The sequence below is a fragment of the Culex quinquefasciatus genome, chromosome 2 (genome assembly GCF_015732765.1).
Source record: "Culex quinquefasciatus strain JHB chromosome 2, VPISU_Cqui_1.0_pri_paternal, whole genome shotgun sequence".
NCBI lineage: Eukaryota > Metazoa > Arthropoda > Insecta > Diptera > Culicidae > Culex > Culex quinquefasciatus.
Window position 1 is genome coordinate 165332724 of NC_051862.1, and position 26831 is coordinate 165359554.

A 26831-nucleotide genomic window follows, 5' to 3' on the forward strand; every position below is an offset into this window, starting at 1 on the left:
TTGTTAAAGGAAGATGAGTGCTATCTTGATGTGAGTATTTTCATTTCAAATCGAGTTCTACCAAATTAAATATCACTTTTTTAGAAATTTCTCCCATGAACTAAAATAGAACTCACCAAGCATAGTACAACAATCGCAAAGGGGCTGTTGCTGCTACTGCTACAATCAGTGTTCAATGAGTGACCGTGGCCATGCAGCAGTGCTCAAAGCATGAAAATAAAGTATAACACGCTCTTATGCATAAATTACAATTTAAACATCGAGAATGTATTATTAATATCCACCGGAGCATTTATGAATTGCGTATGCTTGCACAATTATATGAAAATTGAATTTTATGCCACTTTCCCGACACGCCATTTTCGGCTGCAGCCTGGAAAACGTCAGTCGAATTCCGGCTTTCATTTCATTTCGTTTCGTTTCACCGCCAGTTGAATTGAGCGGATAAGTGAGTGCAATCGCCGGAATTGAGAACTCGGCCAATTAATCAGTCGAGTAAATTTCATTAAACAGCTCAATTCACACACACACACACGAAATGGAGCCCACCGAGAAGGCCGTCGTCGTTGCCCGGAAGCGCCCTGCCGAGAGAAAGACCAACAAGTTTGTGCTGTTGCTGCGTCCGGTCGAAACGTTCATGAAAAATTTCCTAGCCCACGGTGCCCTGCACGGGATCACGTACCTGGGAATGTCCCTGCTGCACGGGATCGAGAAGCTGATGTGGCTGGCACTGATCATGATCGCGGTTTACTTTTGCGGACTGTTGAGCCTGGAGTCGTGGGAGCGGTTCCAAACCAAGAGTACCGTGGTGACGATCGAGAAGGATCACTACTACTGGAACATTTCGATGCCCAGCTTGACGATCTGTCCGATGAACCGGATTGATGAGAAGCTGTTTCATCAGTTTTGTGAGTAAGTATAAAAACGTAGTGGTGAGAAATTCACCAAAGTAACTACTTCTACGGACATTTATTTGAGTTAATTTTATAAACTCAAAAAACTGTATGGGTAATTCTCTACCAACTCACACGAAATCGAGAAAGGTTGCCCCGACCCCTCTTCGATTTGCGTGAAACTTTGTCCTAAGGGGTAACTTTTGTCCCTGATCACGAATCCGAGGTCCGTTTTTTGATATCTCGTGACGGAGGGGCGGTTCGACCCCTTCAATTTTTGAACATGCGAAAAAAGAGGTGTTTTTTCAATAACTTGCAGCTTGAAACGGTGATGAGATAGAAATTTGGTGTCAAAGAGACTTTTATGTAAAATTAGACGCCCGATTTGATGGCGTCCTCAGATTTCCGAAAAAAACGTATTTTTCATCGAAAAAAAAACATGAAAAAGGTTTTAAAAATTCTCCTATTGTCCGTTACTCGACTGTAAATTTTTTTGGAACATATCATTTTAAGAGAAATTTAATGTACTTTTCGAATCAAAATTTTTCATTTTAAAATTTCGTGTTTTTCTTAACTTTGCAGGGATATTTTTTAGAGTGTAACAATGTTGTACAAAGCTGTAAAGCAGACAATAACAAAAATTTTGATATAAAAGCATAAGGGGTTTGCTTACAAACATCACGAGTCATCGCGATTTTACAAAAAAAATTGTAAAAAATACTTTTTGTGTTTCTCTTTGTTTCGTCGTCCGTGTCTGTCGCTGGTGACGATGAACGGCCATGATTGACGACAACCAACTTTTTCAAAACTTTTTTTTCGTAAAATCGCGATAACTCGTGATGTTCATAAGCAAGCCCCTTATGTACAGACATCAAATTTTGTTATTGTCTACTCTACAACTTTGTAGAACATTATTACACTCTAAAAAATAAATCTGCAAAGTTAGAAAAAACACGACATTTTAAAATGAAAATTTTTGTTATAAATGAAAAAATGACCCTTCTGGGTCAATGTAGATTCGAGAAGTACATTAAATTTCCCTTAAAATGGCATGTATCAAAAAAAAAATTACAGTCGAGTAACGGAAAATGGGAGGATTTTTAAAACTTTTTTTAGTGTTTTTCGATAAAAAAAAAATACGTTTTTTCAGAATTCTGAGTACGCCATCAAATCGGGCGTCTAATTTTACATAAAAGTCCCTTTGACACGAAATTTCTATCTCATCACCGTTTCAGGCTGCAAATTATTGAAAACACCTCTTTTTTCGCATGTTCAAGAATGGAAGGAGACGTACCGCCCCTCCGTCACGTGATATCAAAAAACGGACTTCAGATTCGTGATCAGGGACAAAGGTTACCCCTTAGGACAAAGTTTCACGCAAATCTAAGAAATGTCGGGGCAACTGCTGTGTGAGTTGACGGAGAATTACCCGTATATTATTGAATGTTCAAAAATTAAAGGAGAACCTCGTCACGAGATATCAAAAAATGGAAATGGTAGATATTGACCCAATACATTAATAACAAAAATTATAAAAAGCATATTATGCAAATCATGCTGCAAAAAAATATACAGCAATTTCCTACGAAAACAGCATGTATTTTAGTATTTTTTTGTTTGGCCATTAGGGTGACCTACGCCGTGTTAGGGTGGTCCGAAAAATTGCAATTTTCGTCGAATTTCGCAAAAACCACTTTTTTCAAAAAATCATATCTCCGCGCCATTTTATCCGATTTTAGCTGTCTTAGACGCAAAAGAAAGGTGATTAGTTTGGCTATTTAGAAAAAAATAGTAAGAAGTTTCAAAAATCTAGCTTGACATTTGAAAAGGTCGTATGAAAACTTAGAATACTGTTTTGAAGGTCTCGGGACCAAAGAGCCTATATCTGAAAATATATTGATCGGGTTCCTCGAAAAATTTCACATAACATATCAAAAAATGGTGCAATGGAAGAGCCTCGTGGATCTCGTGGCGCAGGGGTAGCGGCTTCGGCTGCCGATCCCGATGATGCTATGAGACGCGGGTTTGATTCCCGCCTTATCCACTGAGCTTCTATCGGATGGTGAAGTAAAACGTCGGTCCCGGTTTCTCCTGTCTCGTCAGAGGCGCTGGAGCAGAAATCCCACGTTAGAGGAAGGCCATGCCCCGGGGGGCGTAGTGCCAATAGTTTCGTTTCGTATCAAAAAATGGTGAAGTTATGTTTTCGATACTCTGAGATATGATTTTTTGAAAATAAAAACTGGGTTTTTTGACGCGCCACGCACAAAAATGGGAAAATGACGAAAACGGGAAAAAATCGTATAATTGCGTATTTCAATTACGAAAATATTGATACCCTAACATGTATAGGTCATCGCTGAAATTTTCAAGTTATCGCAGTTTTAGTGGAAAAAGTCGATTTTTCCCGTTTTCGTCATTTTCCCATTTTTGCGCGTGGCGCGTCAAAAAACCCAGTTTTTATTTTCAAAAAATCGTATCTCAGAGTATCAAAAAAATTACTTCACCTTTTTTTGATATATAATGTGAAATTTTCCGAGGAATCCGATAAAAATATTTTCAGATATAGGCTCTTTGGTCCCGAGACCTTCAAAACAGCATTTTAATTTTTCATATGACCTTTTCAAATGTTAAGTTAGATTGTTGAAACTTCTTACTATTTTTCCCAAATAGCCGAACTAATCTCCTTTCTTTTGCGCCTAAGACAGCTAAAGTCGGATAAAATGGCGCGGAGATATGATTTTTTGAAAAAAAAAATTTGCGAAAATCGACGAAAATTGCCATTTTTTGAACCACCCTAACACGGCGTAGGTCGCTCTAACGGCCAAACAAAAAATACGGGTCTAATTATTTCGGCCAAGAAACCCCCAGAAAAATTTTGAGCCCAATCGGAGAGCTTTTTTTTCGAATCATGCTGTTTTCGTGAGGAATTGCTGTATAAATAGGCAAAAAATCGGAAAAAGTTCAAGCAAGCAAACATACATTGAAATTTCTTACATTTAAAGTATTTGTTTGATTGATAACCATAAGCTTCTCCAACAAATAAACAAATATTGCTCAATTCAAATAACCTATAGGGCCTTTCTTAGGCAACATTAATTTATTAAAAAAGCTTTCTAAACGATATTGCACACGGGTGAAAAGCTTTCCAATTTATGAGCCCTTGTGTTGCATCCCAAAAGCTGCCTCATCCCAGTGAGCAGCTTTTCCCTCCTTATCTCAATTTTAATCATGACCCAGAACGCTCATCGTAAATTCTTTTTCATAAGTAAAAAGCTGCATTTGTTTGCTCCGGAAAATATTTCATACAACTCTGCACCAGTGCATTGCATCGCATTGTACTGCCAGCCCTCCTGGAAAAGTGCAATCAGGTTCCGTCTCCAAGAACACTGCAATTCATGTTGCACTTCACTTATTTATATGTATCCCTGCTCAGTGGAGTATATTGTAAAAAACAACAAAATCACTCCTTAAAAAGCTGCATCAAATTTCCAAATTGCCCCCCTTCTCTCTTTTCGAATGCTGTCGCATTACTGAAAGCTGCCATAAAACGATGACTGTGCTTTTGGACTCCTCAATCATGGAAATAGATGAAGATGTATCTCAATTGAAAATATAGAAAAGTGCACCCCGTTATGAAAAGCAGTTTTCTTTAGAACGATGCACTTTGCCAAATCTCAATAGGGGAGAATAATAATTTTTATGATCGGTAAAAAGCTGCACTCAGCGATATCGAGTCGTTCTGCACATAAAACATCAGATTTCATTTTATGAAGATTAAAAGGCATCCTGATTTCCGCTTCCTTCAAAAAATTCCCCAAGACACAAGCTCGAAAAAATGCAACCAGAGAAAAACTTCCCCTCTCTCGGAAAATGACCATAAACGAGAAGCCACACAGCACAAACGACGTAATGCAATAAAACAAAAGTTTATGACATTAATTTAACTGCTTTCTGATGCTTTCCGCATTTAATCCCACTCTTGTTTGGTCCGTATTCCCTTTCAGAAAGCTCAAATGTGTGTGGTTTGTTAGTGTAGGTTAGTGGTGTGCACTTTTTGGGGGACTTTCCGAAACTCAACCAAGGAGAGTAGCAGATTTGCTCCAAGATTTACGACATGGCCCGGCGAAAGTTATGAACACGACATTTAACAAAATGGGCGGAAAATCGAGCAATTCAACGCGTTTGTGGGGGGAAAAACAATTGAGGGAAAGTTTTCTTTTACTGTTGTTGTTTTGTTTTGTACATACTTTTTGATGCCTTGGAAAATTAACAAGCACAAAAGGGGAAAAGTTTCAAGGATTATTGTTTTTCTTGGAAGTGGCTGTTTGGACAGCAAAAAGCACTTTGAGAATCTAAACATTTTTGGAACAGAAATTGTTTCTAGAAAACAAATTACTTCATCAAAGTAGCTCATGGAAAAAATAACGTGTTCATTTGCCAGTCAAACTTCAACGCATCAAGATGTTTCTGATCGGCAAATTTTCACCATTTCTTTGTCTCTTCCTGGTTGGTGCCACCTTGGCCGAGCCTGATTCCCTGCCGGATCCCCCAGGAAATTTGCTCTGCATAATGTTCAATCAAGATTTTATCGAATGTAGCCCGTAAGTTGAACCCATCACCTCGATTGCAACATCTCGATAACCTCTATTTCTCTAGGCTATCAATCGAACGCATTAAACGACAAGACGCACCAACTCCTGACGCCACCGAGAAAGTTCCCGAAAACCCCACCGCTGAGAGTGTTCCCCTCCCACCCCCCGTTCAGCAGCTTCCGGCGTTGCCAGCCAACTTTCCGTACACCGGCATTTTTCCCGTGAAAGAAGCTCCGGTGCCAACGAAGCCTCGGAAGAATCCAACCGCTTGATTGACTTGTCTTCATGATAAATAAATAATAAAAAAACATTTAAAAAATCTATGTTCTTGAATCAGCTGGAAAAAACATTGTTAAAAAAAATAATTTTGTCGACTTTACTGTGCAAATTAAAAGCAAACCATGCGGCCAAGCCTAAATATTAAAAAAAAAAACAAAAGGGTATGTGTTTTTGGGGACCCCAAAATTCATGCTTTGTCTCGAATTGGGAATGCACAGAAATTTTGTTGGTCGGTGTTATCAAACTGACTAGCCCATACATCCGTATGTTAGATAAATGGTCAAATCTTGTCAAGTATTGTCATTTGATAGGAGAGGAATTCTTCACCAAAATTTATAATTTTTTATTTGGTTCAAACTTCATGTGGTTCTTCTCTAAGACCGAAGAAACCATTAAGGACTATTCAAAAAAAATCGAAAAGTTCAGAAATTCAAATAAAATTGCCAGACAGAGACCAGAGCCAGAGACATTCGAGATGGATGGATAAAATACAGCAAATAAAAGAAACTAAATTTAAAATTTGTCAAAAAATCCGTAAAGGTAGAAGACCTAGTTTACGCCCACCTACTGGATTTAATCTGTATTTAGCTAACTTGTACAAATTTTTGGTTGAATTTATTATGCAAGTATGCATATTCATTCAAGTCGAGCTCTAATTGAAACTTTACTATTGAATTTCTATTGTTGATCAAGTTTTTGTAAGCTTTTCAATAAAAGCCTTTTTACAGCCGCCATATTTTTTGTCAATTTCGACTACAGCGGGTAATAATGTTAATGAGGGAAAACAACTTATTTTGTACGAAATTAATGTAAATGAATAATCAATTGCTTCACTGCATTTCTGAATTTCATAAAAATCTAATCTAAAAATTCATAAAAATTTACCTGTTTTAAAGGTTTACCAAAGGTTATTTCAATAAAACCGAAAACCATAAATTTTCATTGAATTCTCGTCAAATTTCTTAGATTCCCACTATAAAGTGGGCGATTTCTGGGTCCTCTACCCTACCTATTTTTTCTGAATAGTCTTCATCAATACCTACAACTTTGTCGACACACAAGTTGTCAATTGTTTCCGGGTCTTTTGGGTACAGTCATCCCACATATTCGGAACACCCACAAATTCGGAACACTTTTGTGATAATTTGTCAATAGCATGCCAAATGCAGCTTTTCTCTCGACCCAACTATTTTTAGTACCTTTATTTGGACATTTTCTTGCAATTTCACTAGTAAAAATAGTACTTTTTGAACAAAAAACTTCACTTCAACACTATTTTATCCATAGCAGCAAAACACTGCCTCCAAATTGCCTGTTCCATGATTGTGGGATGTTATTGTGCCTCTCACAATTGTGGAACACCTGAATTTAACTGATATTTTCACAAAAAAGTTATCATACCATGGATAAAACATCACTAAGCTTGAGTTTCACTGGTTGCATAGTGTGAAGTCATTATTTTGTTACAAATGTGTACTCCTGGAGAGATCCAAAGTTTGTTTACATTCGTAAGAAAAAAGTGTTCCAAATTTGTGGATTTCAAGGGTCAAACTTTTTCTTCAAAAACTTGATTTAAAAGTAAAAATTTGCAGTTGTTCGATATAGCATTCGAAAGATCGCATGAAAAGCTTTCAAATAAAGGTAAAAGCGAATCATTAAGTTCAATTACCGATTTGCTATGATTTTTTGAACATTGGCCGATCTGTAAACTGTTCCGAATATGAGGGATGACTGTAATCCATTTTCAGAAAAGAGTGAGAAAGCGCCAACCACACAGGTGGATTAAGCTAGTTTTAAGAAGTAATATACATATTTTTCCTAAAACAAAATCCGTCAACATTACTACTTACCAAGCCTTTGTTTTACAATATGTATGACTTCTTCCCCGGCTTCCCCGTGTGCTTGTTATTATAAAATAAAATTTTTGGGTTTGGAATTTGACACACTTCAATGAAATAAAAAAAGTTGAATTGAGATTCTTAAAAGTCCAAATCTACCTGAATAAAAAAAAAATGTGTGCCTTTGACAAAAATAATACATTTTTATTATAAGAAATTCAATTTGTCTCGCAAAATTGGTGGATCAACTGGAAAAACAATGTAAGATATTTGTTAAATATTCTAAATTTTTCAGCAAAAACTACATCCATGACTCTGAAGAAAAAGAGGAACTGTTTGCGTTCATCGAATCGCTAGCAAATTCAACCTACATGAACTTTGGCAACATCAAGGGATCACAAAACGTAGATGTAAGCTTCCATTGTTTGATGTAATTAATACACGTGTTCATCAACTAGCCCCCTATCATCCCTTCTTCGCTCCAACCACAGCGCATTCTCTCGATGCTACGGATTCAACCGAAGGACTACATGTCCCTAATCGCAAACCTGACGGAGGACCTGACGCGTCGGGATGACCAGGAGCTGCGAGTGCGCAGCCAAAACAACCTCGAGTACATCCGGACGATGCAAACGCTGACCGAGTACGGCATCTGCTACACCACCAACAACCTGATTGCACCGAACCTAACGACCAGGTAATTTGTACACTGTTGCCTTCCCGTAAATTCCTCGCCAATCCTTGTTGGTCCATCTTTGCACCTCATAAAACTATAAAGACGCGTTGAACGATATCGTTAGCTGCTCTGTTGAAATTCCAAAACCCTTAACAATTTACATTGGAAATTTATTTTGAAATATATTTTGTATTTCAATTATTTTCTTAACATGATTCAGAATCAAAAGTTATCAGCCAAAATACTGATGAGCATAAAAACACAATTTGGATTAATTTTAAAAAAAACAGTTGAGGGTTCCACTCGTTACAGTTTGTTCGAGGAGAGGATAAAATTAATTGCTTGCCACTAAAGCTTAGCTTCCCGACGTAAATTCACATAGAGCGAGCGTAACGTAAACTTTTACACTTTATGAAGTGTAAACCGAGAGAAGGATAATTAAAATTTGAAGAAGGGATGGATGCATCATTGTCTCGTCGTCTCGAATTCTTCCACCCCATCCCTGATGGACAATCGAGAAGATGCTGAAGCCGTTCAGCAAAATCCTTTCAACCATCATCAGCATCAACAAAACACCACCACGGCACCAGTACTGCAGCCAAATAGCAGGGTTTCAGTGAGTCTATTACTACAAAGAGAGATAGAGTTGTTGGTTGGGAAAACGACGCAAAGTACTTAATCTGGGCTGACTAATAGCTTGGCTGATGTTTCTTGCTGTTTTGGAATTAGTGGTGCTATCATCGTGTCTGCGCCGTCTGATAAGGTGGTACCACAAACCAGCTGACAGCGAAAATCCGATGAAATTGTTTACCTCAAAGTCGGTGGCTTTTGGGACAGAAAGAATCGGGGATAGTTGACGACCAGCTTTTTATTAGCTTTAGAAACTACAAAAACCATCCCTCAAAAAATAACATTTGAGCTACTCTCTACGATATCGGCCGATTTCAACCATTTTTATTTTTTGTATTTTTTGATTTGACTTAAACTTTGTGGGGGCCTTCCCTATGACCAAATAAGCTATTTTGCGTCATTGGTTCACCCATATGGGTAATTCTCCGCCAACTCACACAGCAGTTGCCCCGACCCCTCTTCGATTTGCGTGAAACTTTGTCCTAAGGGGTAACTTTTGTCCCTGATCACGAATCCGAGGTCCGTTTTTTGATATCTCGTGACGGAGGGGCGGTACGACCCCTTCCATTTTTGAACATGTGAAAAAAGAGGTGTTTTTCAATAATTTGCAGCCTGAAACGGCGATGAGATAGAAATTTGATGTCAAAGGGACTTTTGTGTAAAATTAGACGCCCGATTTGATGGCGTACTCAGAATTCCGAATAAACGTATTTTTCATCGAAAAAAACACTAAAAAAGTTTTTAAAATTCTCCCATTTTCCGTTACTCGACTGTAAAAATTTTTGGAACATGTCATTTTATGGGAAATTTAATGTACTTTTCGAATCTACATTGTCCCAGAAGGGTCATTTTTTCATTTAGAACAAAATTTTTCATTTTAAAATTTCGTGTTTTTTCTAACTTTGCAGGGATATTTTTTAAAGTGTAACAATGTTCTACAAAGTTGTAGAGAAGACAATTACAAAAATTATATATATAAACATAAGGGGTTTGCTTATAAACATCACGAGTTATCGCGATTTTAGGAAAAAAAAGTTTTGAAATAGTTGGTCGTCATCGATCATGGCCATTCATGGTCACCCGCGACAGACACGGACGACGAAACAAAGAGAAACGCAAAAAGTAACTTTTTCAAAACTTTTTTTCGTAAAATCACTATAACTCGTGATGTTTATAAGCAAACCCCTTATGTTTATAAATATAATTTTTGTAATTGTCTGCTCTACAACTTTGTAGAACATTGTTACACTCTAAAAAATAACCCTGCAAAGTTAGAAAAAACACGAAATTTTAAAATGAAAAATTTTGTTCTAAATGAAAAAATGACCCTTCTGGGACAATGTAGATTCGAAAAGTACATTAAATTTCCCATAAAATGACATGTTCCAAAAATTTTTACAGTCGAGTAACGGAAAATGGGAGAATTTTAAAAACTTTTTTAGTGTTTTTTTCGATGAAAAATACGTTTATTCGGAATTCTGAGTACGCCATCAAATCGGGCGTCTAATTTTAAATATCAAAAAACGGACCTCGGAATCGTGATCAGGAAAAAAGTTACCCCTTGGGACAAAGTTTCACGCAAATCGAAGAGGGGTCGGGGCAACTTTTCCCGATTTCGTGTGAGTTGGTAGAGAATTACCCATATAAGTCTCCATACAATTTTGGCTGCTGTCCATACAAAAATGGTATGTAAATATTCAAACAACTGTAACTGTAACTGAGTGAATTTTCTGATCAATTTGGTGTCTTCGGCAAAGTTGTAGGTATTGTTGAGGACTTTTGAGAAAAATAATGGGTACACGAAAAAAAAATTGCAGATTTTTTCATCAACTTTTTTTTCACTAAAATTCAATTTTCCCAAAATACGTATTTTTTGATTTTCGAGATTTTTTGATATGTTTTAGGGGACAAAAATCCGCAACTTTTGAGCCATAGAGAAACATGGTCAAAAAATCTGCCACCGAGTTATGAATTTTTGAAAAAATCGAAGTTTTATGCAAAAACAAGTTTGAAATTATTTTTTAATGCAAAATTGAATTTGCAATCGAAAAGTACTTTACAGATTTTTTGATAAAGGGCTCTGTTTTCAAGATATAGCCACTGAAAGTTTGATTTTAGCGAAATATTTGCAGTTTTTCAATTTTTAAAAATAGTGATCATAAGTGACCATTTCTAAAAATATTTTTTTTTCAAAAAGCTCAGAAAATTTGCTATAAAATTGTCTAAGAGACATTGAAAATTGGACCTCGGGTTGCTGAGATAGAGCCGCTTTAAGAAAATGAAACACGAAAATTTTAGTTTTCTTAATCTCACCAAATAACCCACCATTTTCTGATGTCGATATCTCAGCAACTAATGATCCGATTATCAATGTTAATACATGAAAAATTCGTGAAATTTTCCGATCTTTTCGAAAAAGATATTTTGAAAATTTTGAAAACAAGACTTACATTTTAAAAGGGCCAAACATTGAATATTACGCCCATTTAAAATGCTAGTCTTGATTTAAAAAAAGTATTTTTTTCGAAAAGACCGAAAAATTTCACGAATTTTTCATGCATTAACATTGATAATCGGACCATTAGTTGCTGAGATATCGTCATTAGAAAATGGTGGGTTGTTTTGGTGAGATTGAGAAAACTTCAAAATCGCTATTTTTTCAAAAAATCATAACTCGGCGGCAGATTTTTTGACCATGTTTCTCTATGGCTCAAAAGTTGCGGATTTTTGTCCCCTAAAACATACCAAAAAATTTCGAAAATCAAAAATTACGTATTTTGGGAAATTGAGTTTTAGTGAAAAAAAAGTTGATTAAAAACTCTGCATTTTTTTTTTTTCGTTTACCAATTTTTTTCTCAAAAGTCCTCAACAATACCTACAACTTTGCCGAAGACACCAAATTGATCAGAAAATTCACTCAATAGTTACAGCTGTTTGAATATTTACATACCATTTTTGTATGAACGCAGCCAAAATTGTATGGAGACTTGTATGGGTGAACCAATGACGCAAAATAGCTTATTTGGTCATAGGGAAGGCCCCCACAAAGGTTGAGCCAAATCAAAAAATACAAATAAAATCTATTTCCGGTTTTGGTAGAGAATTGCTTATTTCTCATTCAAAATCATACTGAAAATATACTTGGTGGAATGCTCGAGTTTTCGTCCAATTGAGCTCACATTTGAGATTTAGGCTCAGTACATCCATGCAAATTTGAACCACTCTACTGAACATATGAAATCAAAATCAAAGTCAGTTTTACTTATTTGAACAGTCATCGAGATAAACAAAACCTTCCAATTTGGGCCTTCAGCAAACGATATCTAAAAAATGACAATTTTCCACCATAGTTTTTCCGCACAAAATCTGGCATCATTTCAATGTCAATGTCAGTTATACAGTTTTTGCGCAAACAAAACGTGACTTTCCGAACGTCAGCTGTGTTACCGGTCGCTGATCCAGGTCAAAAGCGGGCAAAATTTATGAATCATCCACGATCAACGCGATAAGCCATATTTGCTCTCTACTTCTCTCGTGGATGGCATGCATGGAACGCAAAGCTAGCAGGTCGTGTTTGCTTTGCCAAACAAATCGAGGCTTTTTTTCTGATTTTGAGAGCTACTGCACTTGCATACCAAATGCAGTGTTTAATTTGTTGATTCGATTACAGATTAATTTTTATCTCAGAGAACAATCGAACGCATTTTCGTGACATTGACTTCCACGGAAATATGCAGCAAGATTGATGACAGTTAAATAAAATTTATGTGCAAACTCTTGAGAAACTTTGAGAAGAGCTGAAAGTCTTTTGAAAAGAGAGTTTCATTATATCCGAGTTTTAATACGGTCCAAAAATTATGTGTCGTGAGATAAGCTGGAATTTCATTTCATGTTTTGCATAAAAATCAATAAAGTTTTGTTTACGCATCAAATTTGCATAGTCATAAGCGTATCGTTTAGTTATGCGCCATCACACATTATAATTAAATTAGCTGTAATCTTCCACCCCCACCCACAACGTTCAAGAGCCAAGGCGCGGCAAACATTGTATCCGCTGTGGTGCCATCAAATTAATTATGCAACCACTTTACCTTTAATTTTCAATCAATTGCTGGTCAACCCCCACCACCACGACGATGACGACGTCCGTGGCCAACCAAAACAAACGCCGCATCGACATTGATTGTTGTGCAACCATTATCATCAACCATCGACGTCCGGTCAATCCACGTGACCACCTCCCCCCTTCGAAACCACGTTGGAAAATGGAAACACCCGAAAAATAATGGCCACCCACATCACGTGGCCACCACCAGTCAGCTGCTCAGAGGACATCCCCCGGAGGAGGACTATTTCTATCGGAACCACAAACTACACGATGTGCGCTTCGGGAACCTGTTCGACGGGGACGTCACCTACAGCTTCATCGGATTCGATACGCCCATTTCGGTAATTAATTACCTCCCATACACCCAATGGTGATGCTATCGGCTAAAATGGCACCGGAGATTGGGCAGAAATTCAGCAAAAAAAATCGGATGTTGCACCCAAAAATGTCACTGGGTGGTGTGGAACCTCTGCATGTAACACTGCACAGATGCACTAACAAGGTTTTGCACGCACCATTAAGCACGTGATAGAGCACACGGCTCTTAATGAACTACTAAAATGAAAATTACAGGCTTTATCTTCAATAGTTTGGAGCAAAACTGATCACAATTCTAATTTTTATATTTGTAGTTACCTTTGATAAGGTCCAAAAGTCAAAGTAGTTATGTCACAGACATAACCGGAATGGCGTAGACTACGTAAAGTTTTATGATGTGGACATAGAGTTTTCCATATCTTAATTTTGAAGAATTAGCTAGATACTTGAAATACATTTACGGAATAAGATCGTAAATGGGAGATGGACCCCCCATCAAGACAGAACTTACACACTCCAGTCAACTCAATCGGACCGCAACTGCCATGTAACCATACTTTGAATGTGTTGGTAAATCTTTGACAAGAAAGCCTTATTTAATCAATGGAAACATCGAATGGAGGAGAGAAGAACGAAAACGATTTTTTCGCGAACCGAACGAAAGTTTGGTAGCATAATGTGGGGGATAGAGAGGGGTTGGGGGGGAGCAGCCTCAGAAAGCTGTGCAATCCGTCACCCCCGAAGACAACACTAGCTCCTGAAAGGCATTTCACCGAACATCACGGGTGGGACGAGAGACGGGGAGTGAGGCAACTCTGAAGAGTTGGGAAGTCTTCACCCCCTTCCTGATTGTTTCACAACCACGGCTTGACCCACGAAAGGCAACTGTTCGGCGAGACGGCAGCAGGCGCGTGCCTCATTTTGTTGCTGTGAGGCAACTCCGAAGAGTTGGGAATTCCACACCCCCTACCACGAAAGATCCAAACGGTCCGGCCATCGAGTGGCAACTGGCTGACGGTGACGACGAGAAGGCGATGCGCGCTTCTTTTGCAGTTCTTGTCCCTCTCTCTCCTGCTGCTGCTGCTCTGGGCTGAACTTTCCTGCTGCTGCTGCCGGTCCGACGTCTGAGACGTGAATGATGGTCTGAAATCTGGCGGAGTTTCTTATATATGTTTTCGGCCCGCTACTTCCCCTCCTTTTTCGCGACCGGTACCGGTCGCGCTGCTTGTGTGATTTTCCCCTCAAAATAGGTACTTGACCTTCCCGTCCGTGAGTGGGAAGCGCTCATTTTGCTTGCAAAATCTCTGCATTTTGAAAACATTTTAAAACATTGAGTTGTTACAATAGTAAAACTATTTTGCCAACATTGAAAATTTAATAGCAAATTGCTGAATAATTTTCGAATCGAATGGAACCAAAATCGTGCCGATTCGATTTGAGGGAAGGAAGATATAAGCGATTGACGGATGACGCAATATTCCAGGGCCTTCGGCCCGGGTTTTTTGGAATGGCACCCCAGTACCTTCGACAAAGACGTAAGTCTACGTCAAAAACAGGTTTGAGTGATCTCCCCATTCAAGCCTTTGGACTCCTAGGTTCAAGCAGAAACTTGCAATTGAGACCACAAAAGACCTGGGGGTCGTTAAAGTAAATGGTTTGATTTGATTTTTTTTTGCAACATGGGTGTCAAACGAAGCGAAATTTGGTATGCTTTTTCACTATTCTAGTATTTTTGGAATTAAATGCTCTCATTTTCATAATTTGCAACATAAGTACCAAACGATTTGAAATTTTGAATGAATTTTCACTGATTTTGAGTTTTGATATACAAAAATTATCACAGAATACTGTATTTTTTTGAAACTACTCATTTTATTTTTATTTGCAACATGGGTATCGAACGAAGCAAAATTTGGAATGGTTTTTCACTTTTATTAGAATTTTTTAATGTAAAATTCTAAAATTTTCACAAAATACTGTTTTTGTTCGAAAATACTCAAATTTTCATAGTTTGCAAAATATGGGTACAGTGAAACCTCTTATTACGCGGTGCGTTACGTTTTTCTAATTTGTCAACTTCTCTGGAACGACGCAACATTTTTGCAATGTTTTAAAAGCAATTTGTAGATTTTCTTCAGATCTACAAAACGCTTTTTGAAGTTTGCAAACATATTGTATGGTTTAAGAGAAATCAACGAAATAAAAAGCGTTACGCGGTGGCGAGAGGTTTCACTGTATAAAAAAAGGTATCTGGTGTAAATTTTAGTATTATTTTAAATTATGAAAATTTGAGTACTTTAAAAAATACGATATTTTGTGAAAATTTAAGTATTTTATTCAAAAAAAAACTCTACAACAATAAAAATGCATATCAATTTTCGCTTCGTTTGATACCCATGTTGCAAATTATAAAAAATCAGTATTTTCGGAAACATAGGTATTTTGTGAAAATTTTAGTATTTCACTCAAAAATCTCTAAAATAGGGAAACTGCATAACACTTTTCGCTTCGAATGATACCCATGTTGCAAATCATGAAAATTTTAGTATTTTCGAAAAATACGGTATTTTGTGAAAATTTTGGTATTTTCGGAAAGATACGGTATTTTGTGAAAAAAGAGCATTTAATTCCAAAAATAATAGAATAGTAAAAAGCATACCAAATTTCACTTCGGTTGATACCCATATTGCAAATTCTGTAAATTTGGCTACTTTCAGCTTATGTAAATTTGAGTACTTTCAAAAAGAACAAATATTTTCTGTTTTTTTTTTAGTATTTACGCTTTGAAACTTACTGCATTATCAAAAATTATATTCTAAGCGAATGCATTAAAAAGTTAGCATGACGTCCGTTATCGACGATAATATTATCCTCGTTAGAAACATTGAAATAAAGATAACGATAGAAAATAGATTAGACGAGTAATATTATCGACGATAATTCTATCGATTAACAACCTTGGCATCAACGAAACGTTTTTGCGAAAATTTACCTTAAGAAATTTGGAATTTCACAAAATTCTAAATGTTTAAAAGAACTTTTAAACCCATGCCTAACATCAATTATCAACGCAGCAAACTGTTTTCAAAATATTTTCAGTTGAAAATTTTAATGGAAGCATAAGTCTGTTATATTTTTGAAAAAAGAAACATATTTTTTGCCCCCTGATTTTTTTCAGCTTTTCGAAAATATTTTTTCACAGAGATGCTTTTCCTTTAGAATGTATTTGATTTTTTTCTAAAAACCCACTAATTTTTAAAATGTAATACTCTTGACCAGAGATTTCGCCATACTAAACGGTAGCGCAAAAGGTGCCCTTTCAAATATATCAAAAAATTTCGAAAAGTTAAAAGAAGGTATTTTGGGAATTCATGCGTAACTTGTATTAACGAACTAATGCCGCAAAATAGACTCTATGATCATAGGAAAAGCCCCTACTTTTTGAAAAAAAAACTGAAAATGTTTACATATCTACGTATTTTTGAAAAAGTACTCAAAATTTCATTTTTTTGCAATATTGGTATCAAATGCCAGAGATTTTTTTCATACATTTAAAATGTAATAACAACATTTTTTGAAAATACTCAACATTTTCATAAAACTACGTATTTTTGAAAAAAAAAACTAAAATTTTCAGTTTTTTTGCAATATGGGTATCAAATGATCGGGACTTTTTCATACATTTGGAATGGGATAACATTTTTTTTTGAAAATACTCAAAAAAATTCACAAAACTACGTATTTTTGAAAAAAATGCTTAAAGTTTCAGTTTTTCACAATAAGGGTATCGGATATTTTCATGTATTTTTGAAAAAAAAAACACTCAAAACTTCAGTTGGGTAACAAATGATCGGAATTTTCCAAACATTTCAAGTGTAATAAACTTTGAAACATTGAAATTTGGAGTATTTTTTAGAAAATACGCAGTTATTCAAAAGAAATGAGTTTATTAAAAAAAAAGTTATATGTTATATATTGTAAGAACTGAAACTTTGAGCATTTTTTCGAAAATACGTAGTTTTGTGGAAAAGTTGAGTATTTTCAAAAAAAAATGTGTTACAACTTTTGAATTATAAGAAATAATCCCGATCGATTGATATCAATATTATAAAAACTGAAACTTAGAGTGTTTTTTTTTCAAAAATGTGTAGTTTTGTGAAAATTTTGAGTATTTTCAAAAAAATGATACTTTATTTGAAATGTATAAAAAAACCCCATTCATTTTATACCCATATTGAAAAAAACTGAAACTTTGTATTTTTTTCGAAAATATGAGTTTTTGTGAAATTATTTAGTATTTTCAAAAAATATTTTTATTAAATTCGAAATGTATAATGATGATAATTTGATACCCATTGTGAAAAATTTAATTTTGAGTATTTTTTCAATAATACGTATTTTTGTGAAAAATGTGAGTATTTTCAAAAATGTGTATTGAAGCTTTTGAAATGTATGAAAAATAGCAATCATTTGATACCCATATTGTAAAAAAAACTAAAATTTTTAGTATTTTTTTTTAAATACGTAGTTTTGTGAAAATTTTCAGAATTTTCAAAAAAAAAATGTTTGACATTCGAAATGTATGACAAAAATTCGATCATTTGATACCCATATTGCAATAACAACAATTTTGAGTATTTTTTCGAGAATCATTGCATTTTCAAAATACAGGAAAAATACGTATTTTTGTGAAAGTTTTCATGTAATTATAAGTGCAATCGATAGCTTGTATGATTTTTTATACCGGGGTAGTGCAAAACCGGGGCATGACTGTATGCATAATTATTTCTTCTTTCTTTACCTAATTCTACATTTTTCCAATTCTAACCTAATTGGAGTATCGCACACGACGAAGTACACTTCCCTTTGGACAGCTATGCATAAAAGTTTTCTCACAAAACGGTTGAGTGGCCCCAAAACAAACCAAAGCACCGCGTTGTCCACTGTAGCTACCTAGTCCGGAACTCCTGCACGGCTTCAACATGACTAACCCGACCTCCACACTATTAGAACAGTGCCACAACACTCATCATTTGTCCCCAACTTTGTCTTTTCCCGTTTCTCCCCCCACAATGCCACGACCAATCGGTGCCAATACGAACAGGTGTTCTATCACAGCCCGTACGAGATGATGAACATCGCGCGGTACCAGCCGTACTCGAAGGAAGCGTACGAATTTGAAGCATATTCGATCGAAATTGTCACGGGCGCGGACTTCCAGGAGTGAGTATGCAATCTACAATACTGTACATCTACTGCTGCTTCAGAGTTTGACGACTGTACGACGGAAGGGTGTCCTCCAAGCGCAAAATGCCGCTAATTGGAGTGGCAATTCTGCTTGTTCAGAGTGTCGTATCGCAATTTATACTAGTGTTTTGAGCTTTCATCGAACTCTATCATTGCGGAAGGATGCTCGATTTCTGCAATTGACGATTGAATGCGTTTAATATTGAAAACAATGAAAACGATTCGAATTCAGCTCTTAGATTAAACAAAAAAAATACAAAATATTGAATGCCAAACAGATGCACAATTTTCCCAACAAAAAAACACAAACACTTTTTAAGCACATTAACTTAAGCATACTTTCGTCAGTCGCAATGCTTCCCAAATCTGCAAATATTTACGAAAACTCAACGCTGCATCTCACCACCCCGGCGGCTCAGAATCTACACCACGCGAAAAGCTCTTCAAGTGAAGCCCACTCACTCCCTCGTCCGTCGTCGAGCGCACGGATTTTGTTTATTTCTCGCACATAAACTTTTGTGGTCATATTAAATTAAACCGCTCGTAACTTCAGTCTTGCATTACAAGCACTCTCCCAGCAGTCCCACGTCGGTTGGTTTGTTGGTGGCGGCATGCGCTGTTCTATGAAGCTGACTTTTTCCCACCCCCAGAGTTGAGCAGTGGAGCATCGGGCTGAGGGTGGATTAAGCTGCACTTGGGCTTCATAGGGACTTTCATAAGTTAAGCTCAAAAATTTTGATGTGGGGTAAGAAGAGCAGCATGGTTGAGGTTTTAAAAATAGTTTTAAATTTATAAATGCCTATAAATTTCCCTGCAATACTTCTACATAAATTGATTCTAATGTTTTTTTTAACTGCAATAGGTTGCGTTTATTTTAGAGGTGCACACAAAAAAATATTATTGTAATGACAAGTTACTTACTTTTGATCTAAAAAGTTGCTAAAATTAGCTTGCGGGAAAGTTTTTTCTTGTTTTAAAAATGAAAACTTTTGCTGGTACAGTTTTTGAAAATCTCTTTGCTAATGATTTAAAAGTCTTAATCTCAACTTTTAATACGACTACACTCAACCCCCAGTGGTTGGTCACTTTTCGTTTGACACTTTTTTAGTTTTATCCCGTTGGTTGGTCAAAGTCAAACTAAAAAGGGACGAACTGTCACTTTTTACACGGCGCTCACGGACACTATCAAAACAAACGTTTGATAGTGTGTGTGAACTCTGTGTAAAAGGGGTGTCAAACAAAAAAGCGGCCTCGTTCGTTTGACAACAGTTCGTGTCAAACCATCGGGGTTTGAGTGTAAAATCATGCCAAATTAGTCAAAATTGTCCCACGATTTAATTTTCAAGTATTTAAGGATAAAAAACGGCAGGTTAAAGAGTGGCTGTATCCCAAAAATTTTAAAGGTAATTTGGCAATCTTCTTTTGGAGATCTATTGCAATTTTCTTAAATTTAGCCAACCTCTTTGGCCAAATGGTTACGGGTTTCGCCTCATAAGCGGAAAGTCACGGGTTCTGCTCAGGGTGGCAGCCTTAGTTTTAAGTTCAGAGGTAGCAGCAACCGCACGAGTATAAAACGGTTGCTCCACGTGCTCTGATGGATTTTAATGAACACTATTTTAAATGCCAATAGTTTGAAAATTTACCCAATCTCATCCCTTAGAGGGAGGGGTGACATTGGATCAAATGAAACTAAAATGATGCTCAAATACAACGATATGGTAAAAACAAGTCATCCAACAGTGTTTCTTGTTCGAGGGAATCGTATTGACATGCTACAATATTTGAAGTAGAGATTTTCAAACTTTTGGTAGTTTTCGAGCAAATATTAGACAAAAATATTAGAAAAATGATTTCCAAGAGGTCCTTTTTGGCCAAAAATGTACCTCAACTTTAGACAGCAGCCAAAATAACAGGATTTGTTCTAGGAACGAGATTTTTCCAGTGAAGTCATCTGATGTCCCCTCACAACCCTTTTAACAGAATTTAGCTTCATTGAAAAGAACCTGAGAAATGGTAAAATCCGTAAGAAATGGTAAAATCCGTAAAAAATCACTTTGATCCAATTCCCCCCAGACCCAATGTCACATAGTATAGTATTTAAATCAGCGGTTCTCAACCTGGGGTACATGTACCCCTGGGGGTACCACGAGCGGTCTCAAGGGGTACCGGAAGACAAACCCCGTAATGGCGGACATTTGAATGATATCCCGGACAAAATATTTGAGAGAAGCAAAAACCAACAGATTAGAAACAAAAAAATAACGCAACATTTTTTTTTTGTAGATTATTCAATTTACATCGTTTTTGCTAATCGAAAAAAAGCAAAGCAATCCACTTTAACGACCCCCGGGTCTATTGTGGTCTCTGTTGCAAGTTTCTGCTCATTTCTAGGCGTCCGAAGGTTATGTGTGGTGAGTCACTCAAAACCTCTTTTACGCTAATGGACCGACGTTTTACTTCCCCATCCGATAGAAGGCAAATTTCGTCTCGAAAAATGCCACCGGGTCTTTCTGGGATTGAATCCAGGCCATACTGGGGTGAGAGGCTACCACGCTAACCACTGCGCCACCGGACCCGGCGCTAATCGATTATCATTAAATTTGAAAAACAACTATTTTGCATTATAGAGCATTCTACGTGCGTATGTATTGCGTGTACGTACACGAAAATAAAGTGAGGTTAAATTTTGTCAGCCAGCAAAACCGAATGGTGCGCTAGTGTGCGTACGCGAAACGTCATAAAGCTCTATTGATTGATACATACATACAAAATGGGGGCTGTCCATACACAAGTGCTTTAAATATTTTCGAAAATCTGTACATTGAGATGGCATGTTCTGATCACAAATCTTTGGCAAAGTTTATGATATGGTTTTCCCAGAAACATTTTTTTTTCGAATTGTTGGCCAAATTTTAAAAAATCGACAAAACACATAGCAAATATTTAAATGAGAAAAATCGCTTGCATTCGATAAGAAATTTTATTAATTTAAATAAAGTGTACCTTTTTTTAGATTATTGTTCTTTTTTTCTTTAAATTTTTGTCTCATATCTGGAAAAGAAAGAAAGAAACTATAGTTATATTATAGGTATACCATCTCTTAGAAAAATTCAATAGGTTGGTAAAAGATTCTAAAGTTTCATTATTTAACATTATTTTTTCGACCTGTAGGACCGGCCCGTGGCTTAATGGCTACGGCTACCGCCTCATAAGCGGAAGGTTCCGGGTTCGATTCCCGACCGGTCTCCTTGAAATTATTTGACTATAATTGAATATGAACAAAAAACGCATGGAATCAGGTGGGATTCGAACTCACACCTTTGGATTGGTAATCAGATGCTCTAGCCACTCGGCCACCGAGGGGTTAACACCCCTTGAGTGAATTAATCCGTAGTGGTGAAATAATGTCACAAGGTCATTTACTAAATAATACAACAATCCCTCTCCCAACGATTCCCCTACACTTACCACACACCATATTCTATAAATAACTCGAAGTGGTTGGTACGGTATGCCCCCATTTCTTCTTCTTCCCCTGATGATTCCATGAAATGTGGGTTCCGTTCATAGAATCTGTCTCTTGCGGTTAATGCAACGCAGCAGGCCGGGCCGCTTTAGTGAGTGTAATACATTTCGGGGGTTCTCGAAAGTACTGCAATCATTAATAATGACAAGAAAGAACTCATGGCGTAATCTAACCATAAGTTCTTCCCGGATGCTTTCTTCGGACTGGCTGTGCTTGTGTTCGATTAGATTAGATTAGATAAAAAATGTTTAAAAAAAATGTTCATGCAAAATATAGCAATATTATAAAAAAAAATCATTTATCTACAAAAAAATTTTTTTTTTCGAAAAACGATCAAATTATTAGTAAAATATTATTATTACAGCTAAAAATTAAAGAAACGTATCAAATACAATCTAATCTGAATTGTAAGCAAAATAACATGCTATTACACTCAAACCCCGATGGTTTGACACCAACTGTTGTCAAACGAACGGGGTCACGTTTTAGTTTGACACCCCTTTTACACGGAGTTCACACACACTACCAAACGTTTGTTTTGATAGTGTGCGTGAGCGCCGTGTAAAAAGTGACAGTTCGTCACTTTTTAGTTTGACTTTGACCAACCAACGGGGTACAAACTAAAAAAGTGTCAAACGAAAAAGTGACCAACCACCGGGGGTTGAGTGTATATGGTTTGTTCCTCTTGCCCCAACGGGTTGTTCGTCTTGCCCCACTAGTTGAGTAAAACGTACTGAAAATCAATAATTTTATAATCTATTTTTTATCGTGAAAAACTGGATTTTTTAGAAACTTGTTCTATCAAAGTCTTAGTCAAGACCTGGGACAAGATGACTATCAAAAAATTCGACAGATTTTTTTAACGTTTTTAATGGATTTTAACGAGCATTTCCTTAGCTTGCCCCACTTTCCCCTACATGGGCATTGTTTATCCTACCCAGTACTTGTTTTAAAACAATTCTAATCTATTAACAATATTTTTCGATTTTTTTTTAATATTTAATAACATATTTTTTCATTTTAAGTGTTTTTCAATAACCCAATGCGGTTTCAAAAACACCCAGGAAGCAAAAAAAAAATTGGTCCAGGAAAATTCCAGATTTAGTTTAAATTCTATCAATGTCTCCCGAGTTAGAGTTACAGAACATTTAAACAGATTTTTTTTCTCCAAAATTTATGTTTCTCATACAAAAAACGATATTTGGAATTTAAAAAAAACTCTATAAGCGCAAAAATTCATGTTTAAAAACTAAGGGGTACCAGCAGCTTAAGCAAAAAGAAAAGGGGTACCTAGCCAAGAAAAGGTTGAGAAACGCTGATTTAAATGGTTAATTAGATTAAATAAGAGATGATAAATCAGAAAACTTTGCTTCATGATTTAAAAAATGTAACCTCTTGCAAATATATGCAAGATATGCAAAATATGCAAAAATATTGACCCAAAATTGACACAGTTACTTATTTTTGCCTGATTTTCAAAATAATTAAAATTGTGAAAAGCATTTTGAAGAATAATAGAGGTCACCATCAGAAAAGTCCTTCTACATCTTCTCTTCACAATTTCTAACTTCATAATAGAAAAAGATGTTTTCTCAAGATATTGAAAAATAAAACTAGAATCTTTTGTCGAAGGCACTTAATCGAATACAGATTATCGGACCTTATTTTGAAACCATGTTTTAATGGAAAGCTGAAAAAGTTTGTAAATTACTGAGACTAAAGAAACAAATCATGCAAGATTTCTTATTTGAACACACATATGAAAAAACCGAAAAAACAGACCCCAATCATATTTTAACAATTCTGGATTTTTTTGTTTTTTTTTTTTTTTTTTTTTTTTGAAAAGGTCCAATCTGGTGTTTTTTTTTTTTTTTTTGAAAAGGACCAATAAACCAAATTTACAGTTTTTGCTTTTTGGGTATTTTTTAATACCCCTGACTCAAGGCGGTTCTAAAAACACCCAAAATTTGGTTTATTGGACCTTTTAAAAAAAAACTCCAGCAATAAACATTTTTTTCAATTTCCGTTTTATTGCATTTCTTGGATCCACTTTAAGCGTAGATTGTGCCATAAAAATGAAAATTTTCTCAAATGTCACCTTAAAGTAGTTACCCAAACTTTGAGTACAAGACCAGTGTTAGTTTGGGTTCGATTGTTGTTGGGTCCATTGCTCGAGTAAAAAACCGATAAGCTTTTGTTTTGATTTGTGTTTTCGGTCCTTTTCTTAATCTGTGCTTTTATTTAACTGTATTCGATGAACAACTAAGAAGAATGGCGGACGATTTTTCAGGCTTTCAATTATTGCTGGGTAAATATATTCGTATTTAATTAAGGATAGATCTAAACATTTTTACAAATAGATGCTGCTAATCTCATCCTTGGTGATGAAAAAAACGAGGACGAGTCGTACCGAGATTCCTCTTTCATACGGAGCAAACCCTTGGAGCATTCAACTCCCAATCCGGCGGTCCGGCGGGGACTGCAGGACGTTACAAACGCTAACTGGTCAACCATCCTCAACCATTTTGATGGTAAAATATATAGAGAAACCTATTATTTTCTTTGTTAACATAAAATTTATTTCAGAATCATATTATAAAGTAGCGAGCGCTAGCAGTGAAGCCGCCGTCAATTATTGTTTGGGATAAGCTAGAAAAAACTGTTAGTTCTTAAATCGTATCGTACATTAGAGTGATGTTCTGCCCATAATTGAAAATTCGGCTATTATGCCAAATCAAGTAATCCGAGAAAAACGCGTTTTAGTGTTTGTCACAAAATCTCCGTCAAGGCAATTTCCCATAAGAGTGGCATATTAGCCGTTTGGTTTTTCGCATCGGCAGCCAATTCTAAACACTATTTCAGTAAAATTCAAATTCCAGAAGATGCGTTGGAACATCCTCTACCACCTGGTGCTAATATCTCGTTTTTGCCAAAAGTGGATATTAGCCGTTTTTTCAATGGTGGGCAGTGTTGGTGAGTCTAAAATGATCCGAAAAATATTTTACATATAAGCACAACTCAATAATTTTTTTTTTCATATTTTATATTATATTTTATTCAATTAAAGTTGAAATCCCGAAAATGAATTTACAATTGCGAAAAATTAAGCCGAGTTTCATACTTGAAGAGGCTATTTTAAACAACTCGTGCCAAGATACAGGTTTTCTAACATCCATTTTGTACGAGCACCCGCAAAAATTAAAAAAAAATTAATACATGGAAAACTAATAATGCATATGTAATTGTTTTTTTGTTAATCAACAAAGCTTCAGCCAAAAAAAATTACAGGGAAAAATCGATTTTCGAATTCCTTACATTATCTTCCAAAAGTGTTGAAGTCCCATTTCACCCCAGTAGGGCACATAAAGCTCTGTTTGTATAATTTATGCTGCCCCTGGTCTCATAAATGTCCCATAGTTTTTAAGTTAATGATGCAGTTCGGTTCAAAATCGTGTGCTCTTTCAGAAAAGCCTGCATCATCCAGTACTTTGTTCTACAAATCTCAGCTTGCTGTTTTTGCATATGGGACCTTAATGCGAACATGGGCAGTATGGGTATGTCTACTGCTAGGATTGCTCTCGTACCCTTTGACTCCAAAGTCAGCGCCCTAGAGGGCCAAAAGGCACCCGCCGTACGTTCTCTGAGCTGCCTTCAATCCATCATCAGCTGCCGCCAACCGACGTTGACTGACTGCACGCTGAAAAGCGCCATTTTCGCGCGCGCTCCACGGTTTTGGTGGTACAGGGCAAACGCTCAACCGCACTCACTGGCAGCAAATGTTGTGGGAGGCGAAAAAAAAACTGTGGAGAAAGTGTGCAATTAGCGCGTTCATTGTGTACCGTACTCCTTAGAATTGAGCAGACGACTCAGGGCCGTAGCCAGGATTTTTGTTCGGGGGGGGCTTGGGTTCAAAAATTCAAAAGATATGGAAATCAGCAAATCAGAAATACCACTCGTTTAAATTCACGTGGTTAACGGTATAATTATTGAGACGAATTAAAAAACTGTAAAAGAATGTATGCAAAAAAGATTTTAAAGAGTTCCATCTTATGATAAAAAATATTAAATTGAAGAAACTGCCTCATCCAAAATCTATTTTTTTCATATAGCATGTTAATATAAAAGGACTTGAAAAGAAAATGATTTTCTTACGTTTACTTGGATTGTTGAAATGTAATCGAATTTCATAAAAAACTGTCCGCTAGCAAAATGACGTTCATTTAAAATATTCCCTGAATCAATTTTTTATAACAAAAAATGCCCGATAAAAATGTTAGTTTATCAAGCTTATGTAATTTTGTTTTTCAACAAATCTGGATGAAAAACTGATGAACAAATTGGAAAATGTTTACTATCTAATTCAAAACCTTCTAGATTTTTATGTTTAGCTGTGTGTATCTTTTGATGGCTAATTTCTACTATAGTTTTATAAATTAAAACTATGAATTGAAAAAAATGTAACACGATTTTTAAACAAATTAAAACTCAGAGCATAACTTTTCTTGAAATTATCTTTAAAAACCATTAACACTATTTTATTTAAATTGTTTTAAGGCTATTGAGGCTATTGCTTATTTTTTGATGCTAATGCAACCTTTCCCAACTAAAACAGATGATTAATTACTATTTGTATTGAATTAGGTTTTTTTATTGAATTTTAATGTGTAAAGAGATATTAAGAAATGTTAAAAATTATAAACGCCACAATATTTACTGAAAAAATA

The 26831-nt window shown here is 36.0% G+C and overlaps 1 protein-coding gene across 3 annotated transcripts in view; it reads left to right on the forward strand.

Moving 5' to 3' along the window:
* The first annotated feature begins 374 nt into the window (after positions 1 to 374).
* LOC6038082 overlaps positions 375 to 26831 on the forward strand; it is a 44276-nt gene continuing 17819 nt past the window's right edge. For 2 of the 3 annotated variants that reach the window (XM_038257559.1, XM_038257561.1), the window contains exons 1-5: positions 414 to 912; positions 7898 to 8012; positions 8094 to 8299; positions 13225 to 13357; positions 18439 to 18557. In XM_038257559.1, coding sequence (XP_038113487.1) covers positions 539 to 912; positions 7898 to 8012; positions 8094 to 8299; positions 13225 to 13357; positions 18439 to 18557 — 947 coding nt within the window. In that variant the 5' untranslated portion in view covers positions 414 to 538. Of the gene's footprint in view, positions 913 to 7897; positions 8013 to 8093; positions 8300 to 13224; positions 13358 to 18438; positions 18558 to 26831 lie in introns of all 3 variants that reach the window. The other variant, XM_038257560.1, reaches the window with a different exon arrangement.